General features: G+C 24.1%; 1 protein-coding gene across 1 annotated transcript; it reads right to left on the reverse strand.

Moving 5' to 3' along the window:
* Nucleotides 1-4,496: 4,496 nt before the first annotated feature.
* On the reverse strand, nt 4,497-18,140 carry LOC114123047 (hyaluronidase-like). The gene is made up of 6 exons (XM_027985896.2): nt 17,966-18,140; nt 11,141-11,538; nt 10,504-10,643; nt 10,035-10,210; nt 7,109-7,313; nt 4,497-5,006 (listed from the first exon to the last, which is right to left on the reverse strand). Exons 1-6 carry the CDS (start codon nt 18,103-18,105, stop codon nt 4,779-4,781), a joined length of 1,287 nt encoding a protein of 428 aa, XP_027841697.2. The 5' UTR covers nt 18,106-18,140; the 3' UTR covers nt 4,497-4,778.
* Between the last annotated feature and the right edge of the window lie 356 nt (nt 18,141-18,496).

Raw genomic sequence — 18,496 nt, forward strand, 5'->3', positions numbered from 1 at the left:
CGTTTATATTAATTATGTTAGAAACAAACGAAAAAATAAAAATAGGTATCTAGATTACTAGTTAATTTAATAATTTAATTAATTTGACATCAAAAGCCTATGATATAATAAGCTATATAAATAATAATAATAAATATTTTAGAAAAAAATTATGAATAGGTTTAATAATAAATAGCCATTAAGTATGACTTTTTTAAATTTAAAAAATATGGTTTATTGAGTCCGAGAAAATCATGATTTATTGACTGTGCACTACTATAAATAAGTTAGGTAAGCTAAACAGAATTTACGTATGAATAGTTTATTGACATTTATCGACTGTATTCTTATTATAATATACTTTGAATTTTAATTCTTGTTTTTGAATTAATAACCAATATAATATAATGATCATACCTAGTTTTCTATATTGAATTCTGCTAAAAATACACCGAATACATTAACAAATTTAAAAAGATATGTACAGAATTTGTGAACGCATAAAATTTTAGTTAGTTAAATAAATATTAAACACTTTATGACCATCGATATGTATTGATAATACATGTAATAATAATAATAATCGGTTGATTCGATAATATTACTTTATCTTTTTACTCCGCATTTGATCTGAACATAAATGCAAAATATAGGTAGGTAATATAATGTTAAAAAAACACGATCATAGAAGTATGTAGTTATATATATTATTTATCCTTAGCGGAATATATATTATACTTTTATTATTATGTTCAACATAATAAAAACGTTTAGAAGTTGATGACGTCTCGCAGCTAGGTATACTCTATATTCAATGAGGTTAAGTATTTTTTTAATGTAATGATATTGATTATTTTTATTATTATTATTATTATTATTATTATTGGTATACCGCAGAAGGCAAAATTTTCAAACACACGAAGCTTAAACCTGAGTATCACTACCGGATGTAACATTGAAGTCAGCAATTTTAGTCATGACATTGACATTAGTATACTATACAGATGGCAGACGGGTGTTTCTTTTTTCTTTCTTTCTTTCTTTCTTTCTTCTTCTTTTTTTTATGTTGTTGTTATTAATATTTCTGCGAACATGCAAACAGTAAATCGCGAATGTCAGGATATTAATTTGGGAAGCGATAGTAATTTGCGTAGGTATAAACTTATTTATTAAATTATTTTCGTCTAAAAACACGTCTAGACCTTAGATGTGTATATTTGTATTATGTCTAGGTTTGACGACGACAAACGGACAAATGACGCAGGCGCCATTACTTATAATTATGATGTATTGTGCAAAGTAAAGTAATCGTTCATTTATAAACTTAAAATATTAATCAATAATCGAAAATCAATGATTTTCGTTATTCGTGCATTAATAATACATATTATTTTCCGTTCTATTAAGTTGTAATAAAACGCATATATTTTTAATAAAAAGATCATATTATAATATTATATATATTTTATATTATCATCAAATTTTCATTTATACGTACGACAATACATATTTTTTTGTACTTTTAAATATTTTTTTAAGCTTGGTTTTCATCTTACTCATTAAATTAAAATTTATGTAATATCTCAAGTAGTGAAGTATAAATTTAAAATACATCAAAAAATATTAATTTATGATTTTTAGTGTAACATTTATTTCACTGTCGCGGTAATCAATATTATTATAATTTATTATTATTATTAAGCATTATCAAATAGTTAAAAATATTTAAGTTGGATAAGATAATTATTTCTATTTTACTATTGTACGACACGGCCCCAGCGCCTGCGTTCTCTCCTCATCGTGTAGCCGCGTCTAGTATATTGCACTCATACAATCTAACACGACTATCTAATGATTTAGAAAGTTTAAACATCAATTAATTAACAGGTTAATACCTTTACAAATTACACAATATTTATTCCAAAATAAAAAATAAAAAAATGTTTTTTATGTCTATATTATATAACAATTTACTTAAATTAATTCGAATTGGGTTACGTAAATACGAATTGATCTATGTTTGCATGAACGAACTAATAACTGTTTCTGTACAACAAAGATTTAAAAACGGTTTTACATTATAACGTACAATCAATTATCAATTATTATGCAATAAATTTTATTCTAAAGAATATTATGTCATTTTTTTATATTAGGTATAAAAGATATAAATATTCCTTTTGAACTCTTTAGGGTAATATTCATCACTGGGTTGTATAGTGTCATAGATGATTTATAAACATATACGTCTTTTACTAAACCAAATACTTATATACATAGGTAAGTAAGGTCTCAGTAAGGTCTAGTACATAGGTCTCTAAGTGCCTATCATGTTCCACGTCTCCACGATAATACACTAAATATGGCTATACCTATGTGGTTTGTAGAAATACACGTGCAAAAGTCATCTGGATGAAGTTACTATACACACACAATTGTACTATACTCTATTCTACCCACTTACTATTTAAATATATCGCACATGTGTGCCATATTTTTATACGGCGAATAGACAGCTGACATTCCGTCGTAGTTAATATATATTACACACACTATAGTTTCTCACTATGTTTATGTTAGCAAGTCAATAACTTTTTTATAATTAATATTTTTGAAATACTTATCACTGCTGTAATAACAAGTAGAGAGCCATAAGATTGATATACTGCCCTGTCTAGTCCATAGAAAAAAATAGTCTGGCTTACTAAGGCTGATATTGAAGAAATTAAGATTGTTATGCGTATCTTAAAATTCTTAAATAAAAATTAAATATTTTAAAAGTATATAATTAGTAATAAATTACTGATTGCCATCAAATACTCAATTAGCTTAGTATGTTTTTGAAGTTTCAGTGGGCGCGTACCTAACCTTACCTACGCGAGTACAGTACACACACGATGTAAGTATACAGGGTGACTCGTCTAGCATAGTCGCGAACATTTGTTATCTTTTTATAATACAAAATATACTCAAATTTTATAATTTTCAAGTATACTTTAAGACTAGATTTTCAAATAGATATATATATATATATATATAATGAGTGTAGGTACTATGACGGAACAATATTCTCTTTTTCAAGTGATCACCACCTAACTGTAAAATAATTTTGAAAACTTTATAGTATCTAAATCAAAGTAAATGTTTTACATAATCAACTACAATTTTAGTCTGTTATTATATTAACAATTTTTACAAATGTAAAATCTTTTTCTAAATTAAAATTTTTTTTATTGTTCAGACTTAGTTGCTGAAATATAAATTATTAAATTAAAACATTTTTTAAAATGATATAATGTATTAAAAATACCATGGTCCTCATATATTTGAAACCTATTATCCATAGTAATTATAATATAATATAGGAACATCAAGTTTAAAAACTGAGAAATAACTGTTTGAATTTCGATTGAGTTTCTTCAACGTTTTCGAAAAAATCACCTCCTTAACAATATAGTATGTAAGTTCTATAGTTTAAATATACTTTATATGAAAAGTAAATTAATTTGAAAATCTTAATATCTTATACGTCATAACTCTCCAAAAATGTTAAAACCGTCTAAGCAGGATTTTAAAATATGGTCTTTAAATATGTATACCCTCTTAGGCACATACTATTTGCGAAATTTAAAATCTTAATAATCACTATACTTACTATAAGGTAATAAATACTCGGCGAATCACTCTGTATAATATATGCGTGATTTTCAATGTCTCACATGTATTTTGCATTTCACCACGATGACGACGGTGCGTCGAAGGATCGGCCCCTGCAGACGTAGGTATATATTTCATTAGTATTCGCGATACGTGTGATTCCATAATAACTGTAAACATTTAGTAGACGATAATAATATTATAATTTTCTACTCTCAAATATTCGCAATGATATATATTTGTGATTGTATTTAAGTACCACAAATGTGGGTTGTAATATAATACAGCCACCACTCTAACCACATTTAGAATATCGAAACGCGTGTAAGAAGGATACAAGTAATGCTCTATTCGCCATAATTATAGTACGCCTGCGTATATGTTTAATATATTCATATTATGAGATTTAGTGTTATTGTAATTGATAAGGTTTTATAGGAACAAACTGTTTTTCTCTTATTCTCTTACTTGACCGTTTCTGTAGGTAGTTAGTTTCCTTATTACAAATTTATACCGTGGATACGCATACATAGGCATTAAACACTAACGATATACATATACGGCATTAATAAATGCGAGTACACTTCACATTACATAATATATCAATTAGAATTATTATTTTTATGTAAAATGTGACACGCATATATTGTTGTTAATACATATATAGGTACAAATGATTAACATATTAATTAGGTGTATAAAATATTTTGAAATAACAAATTAATGAGAATTGATGTTTGTTATTAGTCCAAAGATTTCTTATGGTATTCCAAAGCGTATTAAGCTAATCCGCCTACGTATTTCTAGTTTTAAGTCATCGCTAATCATGAACCTGCGATTAAAGCTTTTAAGGAAAATAATAAATTATACTTTAGCTTTAATTTCAACACAATAAATAATTTATAATAAGTTAATATAACGCGTATAACTATATAGTACGTATGTACATATAACAATATAATGATATGATAAAATTATAGTTCAAGACTGTAATCAAATCATAATATTTCGTTTACAAATCTAGGTAACTCTGTGGTGTTTATAAATACTATGCTTAGTATGCACTAAGTGTGAATACATTAATTATATAACACCAAAATATAAAACTTTGGATGGCTTCTTAAATTAATTCAATTTCGACATTATATGAAGTAATCGAATATACTGTCGACTTTCGCTCTTCTTTTTCTTTTCACCGCTTTCCTGTTGCTCTTGTAAAACGTTTTGAGTGTGGGCCCGATAACTCCAGTCAAATAGTTGTGCATTGCTTTGCATTTCTTTTCACTGTTAACGTCGTTGGAGGCTCCCCAAATTATCACGCCGGACGCGTCGTTTTTCTTCGGTATTGAAAACGAGTTCAACAGATCGGCCTGAAAATAAAAAAATAATAAAAGCATTAGGATAAAATTAGATGAAAACGCGATAAAAGTGATAAGTTATGTATTATATTAACGTAATCTTCGAATGTTTAACTACCCTGAAGTGATGAATCCATAAATTAATGTTTAGATTTGTTGAAAAGAAACAGGATGTCAAAACCGTAGTTAAAGGTTCTACACATACGAGTATGTATGTGAACTATCGCTTAAAGATGAGTTGATAAAGGTTACAATACTATTTTTATTAAAATTAAAACTTTACAATTCAAGTTAAATGATACTAAACTACAAAATAGCTGTGATTACTAAATAAATATATAAAAAAAGTTCTTAAGTGAAAATAAGTAATAATATTATATTTGGTTTCCAATATTACCCTATTTTCCCTTTCATCGCACAGATTTGACACTGCGGCTAACTAATGACCGCGGTCTTAGCAACTCCAATATATTATAATTATAACCCATAAAATATATGATCCAAGGAAATGAAGAAAAACTCATCATTAATCTCTTTAAAAAAATAAAACTTTTTCCTAAAGATTGATTTAATTTGAATTATATAATACTATCTAAAGGACTAATATTACTACTCACCTACCTAATAAAAATCATATTTTATCATAGTATACATTGTGAATACAACGTTGGTTTCTTCTTTGGTTATTCATATTATATACTCTGTATTATTTCTAAGTTAATCTAAGAATATATTGAATTGTTTTTTTTTTTTTTAATTTAATTTAATTTGAGATTTTTATTTTTTTAATAATATCATAAATGAAATAAGTTCTTTTCTTAATTTATTATTTTATTTAAGTTACAATTAAATAAGCTAATTGGTTTTACAGTTTATTTTTCACAGAGACCATATCACAATTTTGTGCTTCGAAAAAATAACATAAAAAAGCACATGTTTTTATGATACTATTCAATTTTCGCTATACCTATACTATTTACAAATTTGATATTATAATATTAAAATAATACAAAATATTATTACAATAGTAATTACTCATTACTTATTAGTTTATACTACTGTTGATAAAGTAAAAACTAAATTAATCAGCGGCATATAGTTGTATTTAATTTAATAACTACCAAACAACAAAAAAATTAAATGTGTACATTTATACTATTATATTATTTTAAATATTATTATATTAATACCTTTTATTAAATTGCCTATATAAAACCCCTTAACATGTATATACAATACAATAGTCATGATGCATTTAACAAAATTCAAGTATTATAACATTATTTATTTTCGTGTTAGATTTTAAATCTGAAGAAAATTTAAATACGATATAAATATAATGTACATTTAAGAGTGAAAACAATTCAATAACTATTATAAAACAATTAAAAACATGAGTATGCTATTAAGCATTTTCATCTTGATGGAATATTCATATTGAGCGAAAAAATGTATTAAATTAATATTCATGTTTTTAAATTTGTATTGTATTTCATTTTTTATAAATAAAAAAATGATTCTCCTAATATAATCTATAACATCGGTTTTGGTAAGAAGTCATAGGAATTTATTTTTACTGTTTGTTTTTAAGTAAACGATTTTTGTTTCAATATTTCACATATGATTAACACATATTTTCAGTAAAATTGAAAAACTGGAATTTAAGTATTATATAAAATCGTTGTTTTAGAATTCATGAATAAATTATTGAAATATTTTGAAATAATTATACACTTACTCAAGCGGCCTACTCAACATGATATAGACTTCATAATATATTCTTCACTTGCCAAGTATATTCGATATTTTTTTTAGTAATATTAATGTTTTTTTTTTAAATTTTATCCTTATATCATTGTGAAACTTGAATTTGTAAAATAATGAGTATTATCTGTTATGGATTTTTTGGTTGAATATCAGAATACGTAATGAAAGTGAGTTTAATTCCATTATTTGTATGCATATTTAACATTATAATTTAATATAATTTATTCTTAAAATCAGTATTTTATTATTTAAATATTTTTTAAATTTAATCTTCATTAGATTATGTTAGAATATATTATTGTTGGTTCATTGGAAACTATAATATTGTATCCTAAAATTATATTTACCTTCTCTACAAATTGTTTTGTGTCATAATATTTAATCCATGTGTATGGATAAACAAATTTTTTTGAATTGCTCATTTTCCCTACACGTATTGCTTCCACCATTCTGCCTTGCATAAACTTAGCTCTCTTTTCTGAACTCATATTTTCGTATTTAAAATATAAAGATGGATAAATAGCTGTGCTTTCTTCAAATAACCATTTTGATCTATGAAAATAAATAATACATTTAATAAATAACAGGCAATTATTGCACATCATTTTACATTTTTCTCTACTTATTATAATATAACAACAATTTTAAATTAAAATACCTACATATTATTAGATAAAAAAATTATTATTTTATATTCATATCTTATGTCACAGCTACCTGTGACTAAAATTAAAATATTAAACTATTAATAATAATAGATTATTTTCAATTAAATGTTAGAATATACTATATAGTGTGATCATAGTTGAAATCACTTATTATCTCAAAAAGTATTAATATTTTTTATTTACAGAATTAAAAATCATTATGAAACAATTTTTAAATATTATCAACATTTTTAGTTTTTTTTTTTAATTTTAGTCATTACTTTTCTTAAATAATAGGTACCTATCATACAACTTATAATTTTAAGGTACTCGAAGAATATTTTTTTTATACTCGAGACATTAAAAAATTGAATACAATGTTTAAAAGTATTATATTCTTTTTTAAAAATAACATTTATCACAAAAATAATCATTTTCAAAAAAAAAAAAAAAATTATTAAGTTCAAATATACAAATAATTAAATAATTCATCGAAGGAATATTAGTAATTTAATATTATGTATTTCTATGTATTGTATTAAAGATTAATGTTTCTAATATTTCTAAGTACCTATTAGGTATTTATGATTAATGATTAACCTATACAATTTTTTGTGGGTCTTTGAAATTCTGACTACTTATTGGTTATAATATTATGTGCAATGTGTTAACTGATATCAACGGCTTTTACTTAACCATGAATACCAATTAAACTAAAATTGTATTCATTTAGTCACCGACTTTATTCCAACCTATTTTTCTTTATTTTAAGTTGTATCAGTATTTTAACTTTTAGTGAAATAATTTAGAATAAATATTTATTTTTAATAATTACCTTTAATTATTGGGCTCTAAAAACAGTAAAAACATTTTAATTTACCTATCATGTCACTTCTTTAAGTCACAATGAATAAATATTATTTTACGATAAGTATATTTAGATTTTTAATAACAATAACTACTATAGTTCAATATTTTCCATATTTAAACGTGCTTATTATAGTAGTTCATAAAAACAGTTTTTAATAGTCAGCAGTTAATCGTGTATAATTTTAATAATTAATAAGAAATCTTTGTACCTATTGTAAAAAAAAAATAAAAGGAAAAGGATGTCTTTACTCTTTAATTTACTGAAAAACTCGGTTGTAACATAATATTTTTAGTTGGAAAAAAGAAATTATTTTTAATTAAATAGTATAAATGCTATAAACATAGCTATGATAATTATAGCAATAAGTATTAAGTCATGTTATAATTAATTACAATTATAGTGATTATAAAACGTGTGCATTGAACTATTTTACTTTACTTATCGGTTAATTTAATTATTCTTGTAATCTTATTATAACAAATTTATTATTCATAAATTAAACATTATAACTGAAGTATATAAATCAAATAATATAGATTTAAACAAACCGGATAATGAAGAAAAAATATTGTGCACCTTTTGTAAATTAATAAAATTCTCTGATTTTTCCTCTTAAGTCTAGAGCAGGCCATTTAAGTAATTTTCTGTTAAATTTAATATCTTCCTACTGTTTCTATTTCATCGGTGATATATCCTAATGCACGTCTATCTTTTTAAATCTCTCTTTAAACCTTGCATCATACCACAACTGACGTGGTTTTACTCTAGATTTTCCATTAAATAATTTACTAATGTCCTTTTTAGACATCCGTCTATTCTCTGTACATGGTTTGACTATTAATAACATTTAATTAATCGAATTCATTTTCTAAGATTCAGTATATCTGTCACAGATAGTCATTTTTTCTTATCCTGAATCTTTCCAGATCCATTTACTATCAATTTTTTTAAAATATTTCCTTTTCAATATCTGTTAGCGTTTGTTCACTAATCACTAAATAATATTTTATTTTTAAAAAATGAGAGTAGGCATTATATTATACGTAAACGCATTCTATACCTACATCTCTACAATTGATTCATGGCTTTGAAAAGAGTTTATTTTATATACGCATTGTAAATTAATATCGTTGTTGCGCTGTAACTTAAATTTCATTGTGCATTTTTCTTTTCATTTATACCAACTTTCAAATAATTGACATTTATCATTTACAAAAATGAATAAACTCCAAATATACTGAGGTTATTAATTATAATTCACAAATATTTGATATATATATAATATATATATATTATATAATTTTATATAATATACTAAGATTACTTCATAAATATAAATCTCAGTAGGTACAAAGAAATATTATTTGTTTAAATTATTATTTAAACTTGTTTCTTTTATATACATGATGCAATAACAATATATTTATACACTTTAGAGTAGAGTACGAAGAATTATAGATTCACAACTATGTACATTGTGTTTAATATTGTATTTAGGCTTTTATTGCTATAAAACTACTTTAAAAATTATGCATTTTTATCCCTTAAAAATAAACTTAAGAGAGGTGGATAAATATTCCATTATAATTATTTGTGCATTAAAATGTAATATGTTATACAATATCACTTATTAAGATATTCCTATTGATAGTTTAAAATGATAATTTTATTAATAATTTAATAGATTTATGAGATTTTTTGAAGAACAATTGTTTGATAAATTAATATTATATATTTCGTATTTGTGTACATTACTTTTCATTATTCTTCATCACGTTTGATGAACATTTTGCTTGATCATTCTTTGGTGTGTAATTGAAACAAAATGGATATCCATAATATCCCCAATTAGCATTTGGTCTTAATGACTTTGCTACTTGAAGAGTACGTTTTAGGAACTGTGTAGCTGCTTTTTCAAATTTTCTCGAAGCCTAAAAAATATTTTAACATTTCTAGTTTCTATCATATTTTTTTAATCAACAATGTTGATAAAATAGTAACAAAATAATGTCTAATGAAAGTAGTTAGATTATGAATACATAATATAATATGTATTTTATTCTATAGCAATAACTAGTGCTAACGGTAATAATCTACTTTAATTTAATTAGTCATTAGAAATTGAAATGTTATCTAATACATTTTAAATAGAATTATCTTCAAAACACAATATAGCAAAATAAAAACATCAAAATTATTTTATTAAGGTTATAAAGATACATACCTCTCTTTGGAGATCTTCTTTTTGCCAAAGAGGATGGTTATATTTCTCAATTTCCATGGAATAATCTTTATATAGTGATAATGATCCAAAATTTTCTTCATACATAGGACGCCAGTGTTCAAAATCAATAATAGCTAATCCTATAGACACAAGTAATCAAAAATAAATAACTTATTACTTATTAGGTATATTTTATAAATTTATAAATTATAACTTGTATTATATAATTATATACTATTTATATATTTATTTTATAAAATAGTATTATTATTAGGTATTTTACTTCATTGTTTATAGAGTAATTTGTAATATGTTAAGAAGGGTAATTTTTAATACCTATTGATTAAATTACATTATAATATTATCTTCGTACATATAAATAGATTGATAATTAGGGCATTAGGCGAGTATTGTTTTTGTGTAATTCGTTATTTATTTGACTGTATAATGAAATTACTTTTATAAATCCAAATCGTATCATATCATTTTTTGTAAATAAATTTGAAAACATTTTAATAGTCCTAAAATGGATACAAGACATCTGCAATAGTATGGATACATAATATTATGCGAAACTTCTGTTTTTCATAATAATAAATGCTTATTGTTGTTATTTATTTGCTCAGTGATTACTCACCCGAAAAATTTGGATCTGGTATTAGCTTGGTGACTAGGTCTCTTGTAAATAATTCCAGATGCTTGGTAAGATTGCCCTCGTGAGGCACACCACCGTTCCTAATTACATGATCGCTCCGGGAACCACCACCTTGCATTAGGGCCGGGAACAGTCCCGGATCATAGAGCAAACTGATCTTGTCCCCACGAAAGTTATCGTCGATGTTTTGTTGTATGCCCCATTCGGCTACTTCATTGAATTTGTACCCGAACTTGTGACACTGAAACGTAGGCACGTTCCAGTATACTCGAAACTCGTCTAACACGTCGTTGTACACATCTGCTTCGTCTATCGACGATGTATAGTCGTCGTCGTACTTAGGATACAAAATTCCTCTGTACGTGCTATCGTCAAACAACCTATGCATATAAAAATATGGTAAAGTAATTTAAATTGTATTAGCATTCTATTCTCGTTCACCTAGTTAACAAAAATTTAGATGTATTACGAAACACAATGGACAAAATACAGACATCGCGACGTTTTAATAGATTAAAAGGACCTAAATTTATTTCTAATAGAAATTTCATGGTTTAGAATTCAGAGGTTCCCAAACTGTGGGTCGTGATTATATTGTTGATGAGTGTCTTGCTATATTTTTATAATAAAAATTTAAACAATATTGTATATATTGATAAAATCTATCTGTATACAATTTTTGTTATAAGCAAAGTAACTGATTCACTAAAAAAAAATCATTAATTGTTATAGTGGGTTGCAAAATTTTAAAAAACTCCCAAAATGGGTGGTACAATAAAAAGTTTGGGAATCTATGGTTGATATAATATAAAATTATATTAAGGATATTTAATACTAACTTATTAATTAATGGTATTAAATGGCCTGTTTGATCTTGTAATATTGTATTGTAAATATTACTGTATCGAATAATACTTTGAGTGAACTTTATTTTCTTTTTTTCAATTATGGTTTTAAAAGTCAATAAATATGATGTTAAAAAGTTTATTGATTTAAAGAAAAAATATTAAGTATTATAATACTTCGTTAATATTATAAGATGAATTTTATTATCAAAACAATTTTAATATCGATCTACACACGTACCTACGATATGTATTATAAAATTAAAAACTATTAACAAACAATATTGTCAATATCATTTTAAAAATGTGTTATATTAACAGGTAACAATATTTTTTATATTTTCAACTTTTGTGATTTTTTATAACACAACTTTACGATAATATCAGCTATTAATTTTTTTTTTTGAGATCAAGTTATAAATTATATTAAAAATAATTGTTTATTTATTATGTTTTAATAATCAAACTTAAGCTCAAAGCATGTTATAATTTACTTCAAAAACGTATTATTTTTGTTATTAGGTAACATAATATTGATAGGTATTGAGTCAATCTAAGTTATGTAAGTTTTTTTTTTTTTTTTATAATTATAAACTGAAACTGAATTATAGAAATTATTAAAAGATAATTTTTCAACCTATGAATTAAAGTAATCCATTTCTAAAATAACATATATTATTTTAACAACTTACTTATTGTTAAACTAGAAAAAAAATGTAAAACATTATATTCATCATTGCGAAATATTACTCGATACAAACATATTATATTATTAATTATTATGTCATAGAAATATTGAACACGTGATGTGTCAGGATTCAAGGTGAACTCTATCATTTGAACAGAAATAATATTCTTTGGACCAAAAAAATGAGGATAATAATATACGTTATGATGTCGTTAATCAATTATTAAAACAAATTGAAAAGGATTTTACATAATTTTTAAAACATTAAGTATTTAAAATGTGATAATAATATATGTATATTAATGTTTACTGATATAATGTTTTTAACAAATAATTTATTAATATCTTTAATATTTATTTTATAACAGTTTTACATTTTTCGAATTATTTATAATTATTTACAATTGAATAAATTTATTAGATAGATTTTTATTGATTTATTAGATCGTTACAACCTTATCAATTTTTGAAATTAAAAGTTAAAACTATATAGGTAGTATACATTATCCATTACGAATGCAGGATAATATTTCATTTAATTATACAATATTGTAATTGTATAACAAATAATGTTGTAATAGTATAATATATAACGTTATTTTTTTTTACTATAATAAATAATTGTAACAATTAGGTATTTAATGAATTTCCGTGTTAAAAAAAACGTAGGTATACTACGATTCTATATTATTTAATGTAACATAGATACTAAAAAAAAAAAAAATACTAAACCATAAACCTAGCGTTAAATTATTGTTTCGCTTGAGATGTAAAAATAAAAAACAAAAATTAAATAATATCAACCATACTATAACATGATACACTTACCACAAAACATTTATACTTATAATATTGTGTTTAATTCAATTTATTTATTTTTTATTATTCTTATTTTTGAAAAAAACATAATATTATTTTTTACTTTAAAATATTTTACTTATTAATTTATAGTCAAACAATCTTTAATGAAGCAAAATATTTCTATATTTTTATCTATGAACAAATACTATGTATTAACATAATATATGATAAATGATGATGCTATACCTATGATAAATAAAAAACTTAATTAGTATTATGAGTTATGACATTTTTTTTATTACTAACAGGATGTTGTACCCCGGGTTAGGTTAGGTCACATAGGTTAGCCCTCCCAGAATTGTTTAAAACTTTTAAACCCACTCAGATTTTATGTGAATAAGATAATATACTCTTAATAACTCTTTATTAAAAGGATGAATTTCATTCAATATTTTAATTTTTAATTTGGAGCAAAAATGTAAATATACGTTTTTTGTTTACATAAATATATAAATTATTAATAATAATCAATACTTCGTAAGTAGGTATATAATTAATAAAAGTAAAATTTCTATTAAATTACTATTGCAACACGCTATAATAAAAAATTTAAAAAATGTTTTCGCCACTTAATATGCATATAAAGTCGTGTATACGTAGGTAATTTAATTATTAATTTTGTATAAAACAAAATAACGGGTTCGTCTTTAATTATTTAATTCGCGATTGGCTAGAATTCTGACAATTAAAAGAAATGTAATCGTAAACGTAGTATTGAAGAAGAAACATGAGAATTTTACACAGTAATGCGACGGCGCTCCCAGTGAAAGTGTACACGATTTTAAGTAATTATAGTAGGAAATTGTAAATTGCGAATCTTGACTCTCACGCGTCTCTTTGTGTTCATGAACTTGACGAGGTCAGGTCGTACTGTCGTAGAGTGCAAACCACAAATATAAAATTATATGGTCAATATTTTTAATTCGCTCGTATTTTATCATTCTTATCATCGTTTTTAGGGATTATAACATGCTATATACGCGGTTATTGTTACTCCTACATATAATTTTGTAATTTACACAGACGTATAATACTACATAAATACATGCATATGATAATATGTATATTTTTTTAATACATATATAATATTTCAAGAGCTTGCTACATTGTATAAAATGAAAACAAAATTTTACAACATATACATTAAATGGTGAAAGTAAGTACTCCAAAGTATAGGCACATATTAAAATATGATATATGTCAATATAAATTTGTAATGACAGTATATGTTATATTTTTTATTGCGTACCTATTATTAGTTTTTAATATTTAATTGTTAATATACTACCTATATAGTTACACACTTACCGTTTTACAACGGATACGTTCTTTTGTGTGTTGCGGCATAGTCCAAAGTATTTTGTTTTTTCGTGACATTATTATTTATTATATAATAATAGTTGATAATTTTGTCCATAGTTCATTAATCTGACCCAGTTCCGTTTTAATAAAACTTTATTTTGTCATCATCGTATTATCAATCTTATGCGTTATATAATTTTTAATGTTGACACTTATTGCTTGACTTTATCATTTAACAAGTATATTATAATTATTATTATTATTATTTGTAATACTATGAAAATATACAAATCCTGCCAAAATAACCAAATTTTTAGTATAGTATTACGCCTTCTGGCAAATACCCAGTCCTTACTCCTTAGTCTGTAAGTCTTCTAAGATAAGTTGTTATACAAAGACTTTCTATATACAATCAGTTATTCTTAGCAATGTTATAAAGAAAATTATACATTTAATTAGATATTTATACTTAACAAATTTACAAATCGTCTAATTATTGAAACACTCTATAGGAAAAAGTAATATTAATTAATAGAAAATTAAATTAAACGTACGTTTGTAAAAAAAAATCATAACACTATCGGTAAACACTTGTTTGTAGGTAGCAAATGTTCAAAAATACACTTGAATAATAATCGTCATATACCATATAAAAGTATAGTTAATAAATTAACCAAATAAAAATAATATTAATTATAGAATAAAACCAGAAAAACTACAAAAAGGATTACAAATTTTTTGCATTTAGTATTTATTTTTTCATAAAAATAAAAATGGTAATTACTATACTTTTGGACGTTATTCACTTTCAGATTGCTACTAAAATTAATAATTAAACATAAAATAAAATATAAAAACCGTGAATACAAAAAAAAAGTAAATAATTATGAGTAAAATATTAGGTAGATATAAAAATGTTCATGATATTGAACATTTGATAACAACATAATATTTTGGTTGAATTTCATAAGAATTATTATTTTAATTAGGTACTTATTATAATTTATGATACCTACTTAAAGCTTTAACACTGTACAAATGTAACCTTAATGGTTAACCATTAAACATTTGTGCACTTACTACTGAAATTAATCGAAATATCGTGAATCTTAATAATATTATAATTTAATAATACTTATAGAAATCATTTTATTCTTTTTATATGCCTTTTGTAAAACATTAGGTTATATAGGTTACTTATATACCTTAAATAGGTACTTATATACCTATAATCATAATGTTATATTTAACATGTACAAACTTTTTCGTTTTGATAAGCAATGATAATATTAACATCATTTAGTATAAAACGTATAAATAATGTAGATATTTAATTGTATTAAATAGGTAAATACCTACTTATAGAGTAGGTACTTTATCCGGTCACATCAACGCATGGTACATATAATTAATGGGCTCAACTTATTCAGTTAGATAGTAATTAATTGACTGCTATAATGTTTGTAGTCTTAACATTTTTTAATTGTTTTTAATTGAACCTAACATTAAAATAATATAATATATCATATTTTTATTATATACTAAAATGTGCAAAAAATTGATTTTCTACGAATTATAATATAAGTAATGAATAATAATGTTAACCTAAGTAATGCGTCCACAATCTATGGACTTTTGATATACATGAACTCATTTTTATAATAAAATAATTAAATAAGACTTTAAAGCATATTTATATAATATCAATAATATTTCATTAATAAGTTAATTAATAACATTATAACATGGTAATTGGTATAATTAAAATAGAAACTATTATTTTAAACATATTTTTAGTACGTTAACTATACATTTATTGTTTTCTCATTTATATTACAAACATTTTTGTATATTTTATATAAACATAGTTGTTAGTACCTATGTAACTTTTTAATAGTACAATATCTACTCAGTACTCTTAAATAATTATTCAAGCTTTCGGGGTTTTCCAACCATATACATAAATAGAAAATGTCCACTATTTTAACACCTACAATTTTTTCTTTGACAGTCTACTACAAAGTGTCTTAGTGTGTAGATTACGCCAAAGCATAAGAAATCTGCATAAACGCAACTTTATTTCAAATAGCACTTAATGAAGAAGACACTCAAACAATTTATATATTTTTCAATAGTATTAACTTAAAAAAAGTACTGTAAATAACTTTAAATAATGTAAATGTTTTCCCTCTTATTTCGTTAACAAACTTATATTATGTTTATCTAAAAGTAGGCTAATGACCTGGTTGAGATTTTATAGTACTTGCTAATTATTATAGGATAAAGATGAAAATAGCAGAGTAAGCTGTATATCTATTTTATGAATCAAGGACTCTAAATAGGAAATTTCATAATGCTATTTTATTTTACATATTTAAGGCACTTTATATTTTTAGTGTTATTTTTGAAATTTTGGTGCTATTTTTTGCCAAAATTCATAATAATATTTTGTACTTTTAGTTAATCACAAATCTCTTTTTTAATGAATGGAAAATATTATTGATAAATACTTGCATACAATTTCCACAGTTTTGTTTCATATCAAATGATATTGGTGATATCGAATATTAAACATTTCTAAAATCTGTTTTTGAATAGTTGCATACAAATAATGTTTACAAAGATCATTTTAGATTTTTTTTTTATAAATGTATTAATTTATAATTCATAAGATTATATTATTGACTATAGTTATTAATTCAAAAAATAAAATAATTAATAAAAGATAAACAAATCGAATATAATTTTATTTACAATTTTTTTTTTTTACTTTTTTTATTTTTTTAGAACGTATTATAAATAGTGCATATTTTAAGGTTTTTTCGGTCATATTATATATCACGTACTTATTACTTGTTAGTGTTATCAAATTCGAACCCTGCTCATAACCATTGTTATTGAAGCCTTAATAGTTAATTTAAAAAATAAATAGATTATATATTGTTATTTATTATTGTATCTAAACGCTAGTCGTTGGCTACACGCCGAAGACTTGGTTATAAATTATAATATAATTAAAACTTTTTGTAGTAATTTTAAATTTATTCTCACTTTTTATGAAAATATAAACACAAAAAAAAAATTAAAAACATAATAATTGTAGCTACCTACCACGAAATACTGAAAGACTTGGTGGATGGGACGTGCACAAGAAGAATCAGCAGCGAACACAAGACGGCGGCGGCGGCGACTGGTTCGGGTACCTGCGACTGCCGTAGGAGACGCTTCGACCATGAGCGGCAGCGCGTCATTTCCAAAAGACGTTATGCAACTAAACGCACACTTTTCCGTCTCGATTCGTTTATTAAAAACGCACTCGTCCAAGTTCCCCCACCCCTCTCCCTTAGATATCACCCACATCTCGCGGTAAGTATATATTATGCATAATATAGGTAGTTATATTGTTATGATAGTTAAAATAAATATAATATGGGTAGGAACGTTTACATATTATACGATTATTGGCACAATATATTATATATTTAGTATATAAATATTGTAAACGATATTATGTACCTTTTATATAGTCGTCACTAGCCGTCGTATATCATAATATAGTCTTGAGTATGTCATGATGACGACAGGACGACCGCAGTTTGACCGTATAAACTTCGGCGATCACGGTAGTCACGAACAGCCAGA

Source organism: Aphis gossypii, chromosome 2 (assembly GCF_020184175.1).
Source record: "Aphis gossypii isolate Hap1 chromosome 2, ASM2018417v2, whole genome shotgun sequence".
Taxonomy (NCBI): domain Eukaryota; kingdom Metazoa; phylum Arthropoda; class Insecta; order Hemiptera; family Aphididae; genus Aphis; species Aphis gossypii.

Coding starts and splice junctions, on each gene's coding strand:
- LOC114123047 (XM_027985896.2), bottom strand. CDS start 18,105: ATGACGCGCTGCCGCTCATGGTCGAAGCGTCTCCTACGGCAGTCGCAG. Junction 10,211..10,503: donor AAGAAGATCTCCAAAGAGAG/GTATGTATCTTT, acceptor AATATTTTTTAG/GCTTCGAGAAAATTTGAAAA. Junction 7,314..10,034: donor GTGATGAAGAATAATGAAAA/GTAATGTACACA, acceptor TTATTTTCATAG/ATCAAAATGGTTATTTGAAG.